Source organism: Tachysurus fulvidraco, chromosome 2 (genome assembly GCF_022655615.1).
Source record: "Tachysurus fulvidraco isolate hzauxx_2018 chromosome 2, HZAU_PFXX_2.0, whole genome shotgun sequence".
In the NCBI taxonomy this organism is placed as follows: domain Eukaryota; kingdom Metazoa; phylum Chordata; class Actinopteri; order Siluriformes; family Bagridae; genus Tachysurus; species Tachysurus fulvidraco.
This window is the reverse complement of record NC_062519.1, coordinates 7,239,697-7,253,664: the sequence shown is the minus strand read 5'-3', so window position 1 is coordinate 7,253,664 and position 13,968 is coordinate 7,239,697. Positions and strand designations below refer to the sequence as shown.

Here is a 13,968-nt window from a genome sequence, read left to right as displayed (position 1 = left end):
AAGAAAAGAATGCGGGAGTGAAAAGTGGCACTGAGATCGATCATAGTTATTTTAAAAACTGATAACAAGCCAAAAAAGTCAAAATTGAAGAAATAATGTGTGACTGGAACAAATCAGAACCTTCACCTCACCCACTTGGGGCAATATTGACACACGTCACATGAACATTTATAGAGATGATCATTGACGTCTGGAAGGAAGTTGATGAAAAAGAAGAAGAGATGAAAATAAAATGTTTGAAGCTTTTGGCACCAAATAAAGAAAAATTGATATGTCGCATATGTTCTGAGCCTGTGGCACTAGTTGGCAATGTGAATCATGATTATTTCCAATATATGTTTGCACAATATACACAAGGTTACATCAGTTTAAACAGACTAAGTGTACTACATACATCTTGTTTCACAAGATTTACAATTCTTAAATACAGTGATGCCTCGAGATACGAGTGCATTGACTTACGAATTTTTTTTTGGCCTACCAGAACTAATGCGATGCTTGATTTATGTTCATTAATTTTAGTGAAGTTTAGTTAAGTTTTATTTAAGTGTAAAGTAGCATTAAGAGTGTACAGTAGTGAGTAAGTGAACGAAAGCGAAAGTGTACGTACGAGATAAAAATCCCTCCTCCTCCGCCTGTTTAATCCTCCCTCAACCTCCGTGCGCATCTTCCGTAAAGTAAAACCAGTTTATTTTTTTAACATTCTCTTTTATTATGGTATGTTATACCATATTTATAAATACACGTACTGTACATTTTTTACATATTCAAAACACAAACAAAACAACTGGAGTGGAATTTTGCGAGCTGGAACGGATTAATGGGATTTCAATTCATTTAAACAGGGAAAATTGTTTTGAGATACGAGCAATTTGAGATGCGAGCAAGTTCACGGAATGAATTAATCTCGTATCTCGAGGCATCACTGTATAGGAATTAGGAATTTTATGTAACTGGATTTTCACAAAATTAAGTCTGCTAAATAATCCTGATTAATGACAGTCAGAGAACCGGATTTATTGATTTTCAGAGTCACCTTAAAGTCTATAAATTGGCATTTAATTTAATTTTGTTAAATTTTAGAATTTAAACATATTACATGTTACATATTAAAGCCTTTATTTCCAAAGTAAGTCTTTCTGCATTCTCCATATGGATATTCTGCAATTAAAATAAATATCAATATTAAATAATTTATTATATTTCTATTTATAGTATACTTACAGTTGTACAGTATATAATGTGAGACTACACAAGTTAATTAATTTAATGAATGCAGGAAACCACTTGTGACAAATCTGCAAATTATTCAGAAGTTATTAGGCTTAACTATACCATTTCATCTTGGGCAAAGCATTTTTTAATTAAGCTACAGGAATCTGTAAAAAACGGTGTTTGGCTGTACTGCAACAGCAACATAATGAAATGTAACTAGTGTTGATGTAGGGTTTCTATTTTGGCCTAATTACTTCATATTCATCAAATTTCTAATCGCAAACATTTATTAGATTCTGTCAGTTCAGATTCATACCATCCAATGTTTCTGCTTCAGCAATAATACACAGACTAGCTATTTGAGAAAGAGCACCTCCTTGTGGAGAATCTTCAGTCTGCTAAACGCAGGTTAGTGAGTGAATTACAGTATAAGCAGGTCCAAATACACTATATCATTCTACTAGCCAGAGCCTTATAGTACCTGAACATTTCCTCAATGCCATTAATATACAAAACAGTTTATAAAACAAGAGAATAAAGGAAGAAAACAGAGGCAGAAAAAGAGCAGAAGAGAAAGCAACAAAAAAGCAGCATGTGCACTGACCTAATTTCACTCCTACACACTGTTACGGCAAGTTAGGGCAAAATTATAGAGTCAGGCATTTGCAAATGAGTCTATATTCAGAATAATAGGTAAGAGGAGACACACAGCAAAGATCTTTTTCAGTTACCGAGCATCACAGAGCAACCCTTTGTTAGTTACCCAATACCACAGAGCAGCCCCTTCTCATGAAACCAAAACCACAGAGCAGCTAAATCTCAGATACCAAGCACCACAGAACAGCTTTCTCAGCAACCCTGCACCACAGAGCAGCCCCTTCTCATTAACCCAATACCACAGAGCAGCTCTTTCTCGGTTACCAAATACAAAAGAGCAGAACTTTCTCAGTTACCTAGTGCCACAGGGCAGCTCTTTCTCAGTTACCAAATTCTAAAAAAAAAGATGATTTTCAGATTTTTAGTTACCCAATACCACGGGCCAGCTCTTTCTTAGTTACCAAGCACCACAGTACAGCTTTCTCTTCATCGCTGCACCCCAGAGCAACCTTTTCTCAGGTACCCAATTCAGCACAATTCATTTAAAAAAAAAACTTTTTTTTTTTTTTGTTCGCTTTGAGTCTCTTCAATTCTCTTGAACTAAAAATGTTCTCTGCACACCCTGGTAAAACACAAAAAAGTTAATTTTTCAAGTGGACAAGATAAGAAATCTTAGCTAAAAGATTAATAATGTACAATGGGGAGAAGGGGGTGGAGCTTCCAGTGGGCATCAGCTAAAATGCAACTGTCAGTCACTCCAGATTCATATGTTGAGTAAAATCATCTACAAATTCTTGCCAGGTGAAGGTCAAGGGGTCTTTTTATTTTTGTGATTGCTTGTACCAATGTAAAAATTAAGAACTTCCAAAACGTGCTTCCAAATGATTACAAAATATTGTAAAAATTCTGAAAGAAATAGTAAGAAAAGGTGAAGTAGCAGATTGTAGCTGTTTCTAGGACTACAACAAAATCCATGACACATCAGATGTGTGAGATTTTTTGCAACAGGGACAAATATAACGGGTAACACGACAAAAGAAGCGCCATCTCTGCAGATGCTGGTGTTTTCTCAGCTTTCCCTGTTTGATGCGCTTATAAAATATTCAATATTCAGAATCCTGTCTCTGTTGCTATAGACAAACCTTGGCTCAATAGGAGATAAAGAAGAGCTTTCATTTGCTCTCTTACAGAACATTGAGTTCTCTGACAAATCTTGAACTTTAGAACAGGATTGATTCTTATACACAACCTAGAAGATGAATCATGACACTTTGATGTGCGTATGTAGCTGTTCCATTCTTATTCCTATTATTCTTTTTACAAGCTTTAGTGTGACACACAATGGAAATGGAGTCTGGGAAGAAATGAATAAGCGATACGCTCCTTGGTTTGAAATAGCACTTAATAGCAATGCCTGCCCCTATATATTAGACAAAGATGACAGGGATTTGCCTATAATCAACATACCATTATGCCGTCCTGCTCCTAACTGCTATACGAGTTCTGCACTTTTAAAAAGTCTGAGAGATGCTTTTTACCTCTCTGATCATTTTATAGCATGTTTAGCCCTCCATTTCCTCACTCACACTACACTATACGCCCACTTTGGCAGCCATTTTAGCCCTACCATAAGTATCGTCTATTTTAATGCAAGCTTTCTGTCAAATTGGAAAAATCCATTGCTTAACCGAAGCTTGTGCTGGGACACATGTCATCAAGTCTTGTGCTGGGGACTACTAACACAACACTACTAATCACACATGGCATGAGTTGTCCATGTTGGAATAAACGAATGTTCATTTTTCTATGTTCAGCACATCAGGTGTGATTACCGTGATCCAAATTTTGCAGTTTTTTCCCATTATTTCTCTGTCACTGAGATCTTTACAAGATAATATTCAGTCTGGCAGAGCAAATTCAACTGCTCACATTCATGTATTTATTCAGGCATTCATCTGCAGTAACTGAGACTACGCTGGCAGCACCAAACACCAGGATATACAGTAAGTCTGTCACAAGGCATCATGCGTACTCATTCACAAATAGATATTTAGTGTCAACAATCCGACTACCAGTATATATTTGGGTGACGGGAGGAAACCAAAGAACCCGGAGGCGATCCAAAACGACATTCAGACCCTGTAGCTGTTAAAAACTGCCCACTATTTAAATTTTGATGACATTAAACATTATTGACATTTGATGACATGCCTACATATTTGTAGGCAACAACAATTAACAAATACACAATATTCATATTGTACATTGGTTTATATCTAAATATAAAATAGTTCTTTACATAATCAGTTTTACCTAAATTAGTGACTTTCAGCCATGCTTATAAGCCCATCACTTTCTATAAGGCTCTTGATGAAGGTATATTACAACACCATACATATACATACATATATATATATATATATACATACATATATATATATATATATATATATATATATATATATATATATATATATATATATATATATATATATATATCACAATTTTTTAAGACCAGGCTTTTTTTTTATTCATAAATTATTTTTTCTATAACTTTCTCTAATATTTTCAATTATAAGACTGACTATTTCTAGACATTTTTACTAAAGTCAGTTACAAAAATTACAAAATTCAAAGTAAATTTCAATTTGTTAAAAAATAATAATAATAATAATATAGATCAATTTTACTATAATCAAATTATTTAATTTGACAAGATGCCATTTTTCTTAAATGTGGGATGGATAAAGCAATGAAAAACATACAAAACAAAAAAATGAATAAACCTATGGAGTCCAGTTTTTTGCCTGAGAAATAAAATATCAAGTGAAATATACTAAACAAATCTATTCCACAAACACACAAACTGACCACTTGATTACACTTGCATGGTCATATAGTTTTCTGATTAGCCAAACATGTAGAACCAGTGGAAAATCATAGTAAAATCATGGAGATATGGGTCAAGACCTTCAGTTAATGTTAACGTCACACAAAAAAAAAAAAAAAAAAAAAGGATCTCATGGACATGGTTGTTGTGTCAGATGAGCTGTTTTTGAGTAACTCAGAAACTAATGGTCTCTTGAGATTTTCACAGAATGGAAAAACAAAAGAAAACAAAGAAGATGAACAAAATCCAGTGCGCAACAGATTTGTGGGTCAATACATCTTGTTGATGAGACCAACCAGCGGAGAAGTTAGGTGAGAAGTCTGTCCACAACTGACCAGTTTCAGTATCAGCCTATCTGTGCAGACTGCCACATGACTAGCTGGTTGAATAACTGCATGAGTGAATGGGCCCATAAGGGGGCAGAGGTTCAGTGGTTAGCATGTTTGTCCTGTATCTCTGGGGTATGGATTTGAATCCCACCTTCACCCTGCACAGAGTTTGAATGTTGAATGTTTTCCTCGCGCTTTGGGGTTTCCTTCCCCATTACAAAGACGTTTGTGCTAATTGCTGCTCTAAATTGTGCGTGTGTGTGTGGCTTGGCATGCTGTCCCTTGTCTCTTCTGGGATTAGCTCCAGTTTCCCCTGTGTAGAAGCTGTACAATAAAACAGATACCAGTGTCAGGAATACGCTTGGACATTTTCCTGTTGGAAAATTAGAGGTCATTCAGGTAGTTGCGTCTTGTGTCATGCATTTCTGTTTCTGTTTTGTGTTCACGTGTCCTGCCCTGCCCTAGTCTTAATTCCTTCCAGCTTCTGCACACCTTTTCCTTATGTATGTATTTGTCTTCCATATTTATCCCCTTGTCATTGTGTTGTCTTTGTGGTTTCTGTTTAGTGTCTCTGTTTGTAGTTTTTGAGTTTCGTTTTCTTTAAAAGTATGATTTTTCTGACAACCAAGGGTACCAATGTTCATATTAAAGTGGCCATGAGTGCAATAATTAGTACAAAATATTTAAAAAAAAATTTTTTTAAAGAATCAGAGAGCCCTATAAGTAACAGCCTGAAGTTTAGCGTCTTGTTTTTGGTCATGGATTGAAGTTTAAAACAATCTATATACTGTATGCAGCTATGCATGCTCACATACCTCATTAGTACTGGTTCCTAATTACACCTTACGGTTCATAATTACACACTGCTATATGAGAACAAGTCTTCTCCTGAGAGTAAAAGTGAAAAGCCTGTTAAACATTTTCCAAGACTCAGTGAATATATCAAGGCTGGTTCTGAATAATACATCAGATGCGAAACAGTGTAATCTATTTTGAAATGATTTGAATGCAGTTTTTTATAACTTTGTCCACATTGACATTGCAGAACAATTTACTTCTGTATGCAGTACTTATCATACAGCTAGCTTGAAAGGCATCGTCAAGTAGTGTAAATAAGGCCAGTAAATTAAAAAGCATGTGGAATTATTTTTAGTAAAAAAAAATATATATTTTTTTTTACTATCATCAGTCGTTTTACTATCAAGATCAGACGTCACACATTGAGCCTAATGCATACTTTAGTGCAACACAAAATGCAATGCGTCTATGTAGCTATTATTAAGAATCATTGGGTGCATCTCAATCGGCTCTTTAGCTCGGTACGTGGTGAATCAGTATCGCTTACACAAGTTCAGACACTGGTAATGGCTCACTATACATTGGGACACTGATGACTCAGGGACTTTTCTGTCAATAATTTTCAAGATTTTTTGCAGTGAAGTAAAAAAAATCCATTGTTTAAAGTACATTATGAAAAATAATAATTGTTCTATTAAATATCCTTGCAACATTTCTATCTAGTGGATCTTTATTAATCATTAAACATGTTAGACTCAAAGAAACCGTATACCGAACTTCAAATAAAGGTAAAAATGGATAACATAAAAATAATTTAAGAGCTACAAAAAGTATACCAAGCTACTTCCGTCTATAGAAAAAGTAGACTGAGAGTTTGTCTGCTATTTTGTTTCTGAAAATATGACATTAATTCCAGTAATTGAACACAGTGAGCATGGATGCTCCCTAGTTTTTGTGGTGTATTGTGGGATTTTTTAAAGAGCCATCATTCCAGTGCACTAGAAGGAATTTGTTACTGAGACAGAGAACGCTCTTGAAATATTAGACTCCCTGATCAGTGCCCTGACTATCATTGCCCTGACTGGGGAACTGATTGAGACCCTTTTTTAAATCAAATAAATTATATTCATGCTAGAAAGCACTTGTAACAGCATAAACTGTGCCTGTGACTAATAATTCGGCTAATAGATAATAAGTCATAGTTAATAATAATTAAAAGCGTGCCTTTATTTTCAATCAAGCTTTAAAACACAAGGTGATGGTGTGATGTAGAGACAGCTTTGCTTTGGTTTTTGTCAGTGTTTTTGCATTTCACTGAGTACTTTCAAAGCTAGTTAATTAGCTACACTCGGGCCTAGAAAATAGGGCTTCCACACTTCAGTGTGACTCTGAATTCATGAGCTGCCATCTGTACATTCTCTGCAGACAGAAAGTTTCTACCACATCACCGCTGTAAATGGCAATTAAATAAAGAACTCCGTTTCTGATTTTTTTAAAAAATTGTTACTTGTTTTTTTTACTGCATCAGAGATTAGGTTAAATTACAACAGCTACTATTTGAGCTGAGTTAATTTTGTTTCCAGACACTAAAACAAGACAGGATAAGCTCGCAGGCACATACACTTGGCCCATGGGCTAGTTAACAAATTCATGATGAAAATAAATGAGACTCCCAGTTCGACGAGGCCGCCAGCAGGGTAGAATGAACATCAGTTTGAATATCTGCTGATGGAAGATGATCAATAAAGCCCATGTGAGAGTAACCTACTGTAAGCAGGTTTATCAGCTTCCCTATAGATCTGGTAATACACTTGATAATTATCATTCTCAACTCTCCGCTTTAAACAGCTGCCAATACCATTCATAAACCCAAGAAATAAGCATGGCTCAGAGGGATTAGATGCTTTGCCCTAGATTATGGAATCATATAAACGAATCACTGATTATCATTCAGTTTATATACATAGCAGATATATACATTCGGAATAGATCTTCAAAATATAAACAAATCAAATATGAAAAATTCCTTTGATACTGTCACGCTGTACTGTTATCAAGTAAAATTGTCATTCGCATCAAATATTTAAACCTCTAAAGTGAAATCAATTCGATTCAATCAATGGCATCACATTAAGACTGGCGTATGCGCTTTCAAGCTGAGGTTTAAGTGTGTCACCGCAAATTTAGCCTCACCTCTACCCTGGAGGATTTTGACTGAAACCAAAAAGAAGAGAGAGTTTTCACTCAACACCTTTTCTCTTTGGAATAAACTGCAGAAATACATTTTTTCAATAAATAAGCTTCTGGCACATTATTGAATATCACAGGTCAAAGTTATTGTTGTCTTCCTTTCTTATTATTATTATTAGCATCATACTGACATTAAAAAAATGATTAAAATGTTTGAAAGTGTGAAACAAAACATAAATTTCCATCCTTTAGCACCTTTTCTGATAGGCTATCTAATTCTATGATCAAGAATACATGAATTTGCCTGGCACAAAATATTAAGATAACAAGTCACAGTTTATCAATTAAACCATACAGGTGCAATGACAGGGCTCTTGAAATAGAGGGAGCAAAAGAGAGAAGCAAGACAGAGTAAGAGTTAAGAGAAAGAGAGAAAGTTTGTTCTCATCTTACCACTGATGCAGAGGCTCAGTGAGCACAGACTCTCATCGCAGGTCTCAGGACTCTCTGCCTCCCACTGGAAGCTCCTCTCCCTCTTCCGAGGCGACATCCTCCTCACCACATACAACAATCTATCCATTATTCACTTCTTCTTTTTAATCCAGAAGACCTACTTCTTATCTTTCTTACTCTGAGAGCATTAGATGTGCAGAGTCGGCTAAATGAACAAGCAGCAGCAAAGGGTGAGAGCCGTGCTACGGGAGCGAAGCAGGAAGGAGGGGAGAAAAGAAAAACATCCAATTTACCCAGCACGCTCCCCTCTTGCTGCAAAGCTGTATCCCACTGCTTCACCAGCACAACTAGCAGCCTACTGCTCATTTTTTTAAACCTCCCTCCCCCCTCTCTCATCCAGAGTGTTGCCATCTACAGATTTAATCCCTTTCATGAAATGCCTCACTAATTAGCTAATCTCATAGCCATCTCATTAGTACTCAGTAAGAAAGAAGAAGCTGACCGTGATTTGGTTGATAAAAAGATGAACTTCTTTGAAATAGCCACAGTGGGCGGTAACAATGTCCACAAGGACAGACTGTTGTACAGGGCATGCTAATGAAAAAGCCATTCAGTTTCACTCTACTGGCAACAAGATTTGAAATTTGGAAATGTTCCCCAGGAGCCAATTGATCTTTATTTTAAGGAAAACCTGGAGAAAAAGTCTACTGTGAGGTAGAAACTCAGTATTGCCACACAGTACGTGGACAAACTTCCCATGGTGGTTTGAACAGCTGAATGAAGTCCTACATCTTCATCAAGCACTTGGATTAATAAAGATCCAAGCTCAACTCAATGGTTTTACAATCCAGCCCTAAGGTTCTCCGCATAGACCCAGTCTTTTCTCTGCTGTAACCCACCTGATACCCAGTTTTTGAAAGATGATGAATAAACAAGTTCTCTATTGAGATTGGCAGTGATAAGTTCCTAACAGTTAAGCTCAGAATAACTTGAAAAGATTAACAGGTTTTCAAACATACTTTGCATAAAATATGCCAAAATGGGGGGGTCACGGTGGCTTAGTGGTTAGCACATTTGCCTCACACCTCCAGGGTTGGGGGTTCGATTCCCGTCTCTGCCTCGTCCCCGTGCCTCGGGGGTTTCCTCCAGGTACTCCAGTTTCCTCCCCCAGTCCAAAGACATGCATGGTAGGTTGATTGGCATCTCTGAAAAATTGTTAGTAGTGTGTGAATGTGTGAGTGAATGAGAGTGTGTGTGTGTGTGTGCCCTGCGATGGGTTGGCACCCCGGTAGAAAATGAATGAATGAATGCCAAAATCGTTCTTGTCCTATGAATTTTCTGAGATTAGTAAAAATTTACCTGTAAACTTGTGAAATTCCATGCAACCCATATATTCTTTGTGTGGCTTATCCTACTCATGGACATGTGGAATCTGGAGCTTATACACTCAGCCTATAACACTTGTCTTTAGACTAGAGGAGTAAACTGAAGTACCCAGAGAAAACCCCCGAAGCTCCAGGAAAACATGCAAACTCCATGAACATAAGATGGGAATCAAACCCAAACCCTGAAACTTGCTAACCACTAAAACACCACAACAAACAAAAATGTCATCACTAATTTTTACTTCGTTTTAACATGTTTTTTAAACCAGTTTCTTATTATGTTTCTTCTTTTTATATATAAAAGAAGAATGAATCAGATATTTTAAATAAATAAATAAATAAATAAAAAATAAATAAATAAATAGATAGATAGATAGATAGATAGATAGATAGATAGATAGATAGATAGATAGATAGATAGATAGATAGATAGATAGATCGGCCAACATTTTGCCTGAATATCACAGTACAGCTCTTTTTTTTTTCTTTCCTTTTTTCGACATTCATTGGGAATCCCCATCTCTAAAAGTGATGCTGTGCTGCTGCTCATGCTGCCTCTCAATGTGCAGCCCACCTACACGTCTGACAAAAGCACATGAGCCGTGGAGGTGGAAGTGACACACAGAACTTAGTGCACTTTAAAGCTGCTATTAGCGTTATAATATGGTCCAGAGGCAGGGAAGTCACCCACACTGGAAAGTTCTAATCCAACAAAAGCGCTTAGTCATATGATTTGTACAATTTATTTTTCACTCAATGTACAGTGTCAAAAAAAAAAAAAATCCAAAGGAGTTGTAAAATCAAAATTAGAAAATGGTCATACATTCTGACCTCTACACCAGTAGTCCATGACATTTGACAGTTTAGTCAGCACTTTATGGAAACCATAAATGATTCTTATTCTTGTTCGAGTTCCGCTTTTAAAAACAGGTTGTAGTCACCTGACTAAGGCTCAATAGTTCTACTGCTCTAAATGGAGCAGTAATCTTTGATATGAACTCCCACTGTGATTCAAGCTTAAGCTGAATGAGCAAAATAACACTGCACTTACAGCCCTGCAACCACATCAAACCATGGCAAATAAATTAACTGATGAGCCAATTAAGTAATGAATCAACAAATGTACTCCTCTGAGAAACTTGGTAGTGGTAGACATATCACGAAAGTTGCTCCTCTTTGTTGAAGCCTATCATGCATAATAATAATTGTATGCTATTTCTTAATAAACCTCTCATTTTCTGTATAGGAAATACAGTAGCATGTGCAGTTAAATCTGACTCATTATTTACATTTAAAGATATCCTTCATAAAGCATTTATAACATACTACATTCATTACATAATCATTACTTTCCATATTACGATACTGTCAAATGTTGAGCCCAAGAGGTTTTTATAAACTCAAGGGTTTTGTTCAAATTCCATTGAGAGATCAAGAGATGCTGACTTTGTCCTAGAGGATTGTGGGTTATAATGTTGCTCCTGTTCTAGCAGCTGCTGATGTGGCACAGTGCTTTTAAACTTAAATGCTTCTGGGGCACTCCTACACTCACATACCAGATATAAGAAGCCTCCTCCACAACCCTATGGGATTTCTTACAGACCCACTGTTCTTTCCAAAAAATACAGCCTAATTTAGCAATTTGAGCTCATGACATGCTTCACTGACAAGCAGTTGCATTAGAAATAGTCTGTTATCCCAAACATGGCAGCCTTGGAAAATATTGAGAGTTGCTAAGACAATTTTTCTGCGTGGAAGGCTTAGCATATATAGGCATATAGGTGGGTGAACAATTGGCTTTACAGATTTGGAACATGTGGCTTTATGGGCAAAACAAAACTACTGAACTATGGTACAGCTCACATGCATCTAGGCTTAGGCTTGGGCTTGGTTCTGTATTAAGAGATTGCTGTCCTAGGGTGCCCTCGTGCCTGTTACGTCATTGCTAGACCTGCTGTATGCACTGTGATCCCTATGTAGCCAAATTTCTTCAAAGCCTTTGGAGTGTGAGTTTGCACACTAGGACACTTGGGTACTAGTTTGAAATGGATCAAATTAGTAGTTATGTTGTGTGTGAACGTGTTTGTCGGCCTAATGATAAAACTAAATGTTCACATCAGATTTATAAAAAAGTTTAATTAACCTTTTTTTTTCTTCATCCTGAGCTCTAATTGAAGTTTTAACTTTTTAAGCTGTTGGTACTAATGTAGTTCTTCCAGCTGTCAGGGATCAGCGCGGATCCGCCAGGGATCAGCGCAGATTTGTGGCCATGTGCGTTTGTGTTTGTTTGTGTCACGTGATTGCCCCGTCTTCGTCTGCTCCTCCCCGGTCATCACACCTGCTCCCCATTGTGTGTGATTGTCCGTGTCTGTATATATGTGAGCTGCGTTGCCTATGGCAGCGCGGCTTCATTGATAGTATTGTTAGTTCCCCGTGTGTTGTGGTTTATTTTTGTCTTCCTCATGTATTAAACCCCTATCATTTGAAGCTATCCTGCGTACGGGTCTGCCTCCTAGCCACCCCCGTCCGGGGTCCTGACACCAGCAAATGTTTAGGCAAATTTCTTTTTTCCTGCCAGATTCATGCTATATGAAGTTTACTGTAATATATAAAAGTTCAGTGTAAGTGCTGTGCATTCTCTGTGGCAGTCGGAAGCTGGGGCTCCCGAACATTATGATAATTTACTCAAGTATAATGCTTTTAACATGCATTTAATAAGATACTATCCCAAGAAATGAACAACTGAAATACTTACTAAAGAAACAAGGGTGATTTTAGACTAACCTTTAGAAGGGCTCCGTTCTATGGACTCATTTATGTGACTTTGTGTGAAAAGAAATAGTTCTGAAGCTGAATGCTAAACGGCATGGTCTCTTTTATTAGTATACATTTTCAGGCAGTGTGTGTCTATGCTTACACAGACAAGCAAATAACAGGAAATATGACCTGTGCTTAACTGGCAGGTTAAAAATGTGAAAAGCTTAAAATGATTAACAATTCATTAGCACTCTTTGCCCTCTGACTTTCGCATTTCATCAGTTGCATGATCAGACCCATTTTCTGCTCTTTTTTCTTGCCCTCTTCCTAAGTCTATGGCCTATGCTCACTCTGTCCTAATGCAATGCTACATGTAATATGTGTAAAACTATTTTCTAAGCCTTCACATATAACCTAATGGCATATCAGAATGTCAAACTTTCATACTTGGTCATCTCTATCTCTTTCCCCTACGTCCTCTGAATGACTGCTAGTGCTTCTTTCCTAACACACGCTCTCACAAAATACTAATTGAGCTGCAAATCATGCCAGCCAGATGTAAATGGAAACTGAAAAATCAGAGAAGAAACATCAGCTGTGCTGTGCTGATTGTAATTTTCTGTTAGTTCCTAAATTCATATTGAGAACAAGAGCACTATAGTGTTTTTTTTTGTTTTGTTTTTAATAAAAACCAACTTGTTTGGTTGAGCAGTGCCTGTATTTCCTATTCCTATGGCATTGAGACTGACAGTGTGTGGATCACTCCACTCTTTTGTGGTGACCACATGAAACCTCTTGGTTCAGTACTGTTACCACAATAGTGTGAGCGACATCATCAGCAGACATGGAAAATGATATTTTTCAGCAGCTTTAAAATGAATGTTTAAATGTTCCAGTCAATGTGCTACAAAGTGAGTGTGGTTTCTTCAGGATCGTTCTTCAGGTTTCTTCTAATTTCACCAAAGGTGAACACAAAAACACAAAACATTTGCCGTTATTGTATCCAAAATGTCACTTGACATACTTAAAACATAGTTGTAATGTGCGGTTATACATTTGCCGATTACTTTTACTTGAAAAATGGCCACGCCAATACTTATTTGCTTGTATGATATTGTGGGGAAAATTGCTTGGATCAGTTTTCGAGGGAAGAACCATTCAAAATCAGAATAAGATTCTCAATATTTATTCACTTTATTAATACCTACATTTTGCAATTTTACAGAATATATAGTCCTGCTATCACAGCCTGCCCCCTCAGGGTTTGCTAATGGTTCTGTATTAAGAGATTGATGTCCTAGGGTGCCCTCATGCCTGTTACCTTCTGCCACTTCCCTTTGGTTAAACTGTCATT

At 36.8% G+C, this 13,968-nt stretch overlaps 1 protein-coding gene across 4 annotated transcripts in view; it reads right to left on the bottom strand.

Annotated features, from left to right (window-relative positions):
- grip2b (glutamate receptor interacting protein 2b) overlaps window positions 1-13,968 on the bottom strand; it is a 173,141-nt gene that overhangs the window by 112,935 nt on the left and 46,238 nt on the right. For 2 of the 4 annotated variants that reach the window (XM_027140814.2, XM_027140817.2), the window contains exon 1: window positions 8,473-8,767. The exons of the other annotated variants lie outside the window; for them this stretch is intronic. In XM_027140814.2, coding sequence (XP_026996615.1) covers window positions 8,473-8,599 — 127 coding nt within the window. In that variant the 5' untranslated portion in view covers window positions 8,600-8,767. Of the gene's footprint in view, window positions 1-8,472; window positions 8,768-13,968 lie in introns of those variants that run through there. 4 annotated transcript variants of the gene reach the window in all.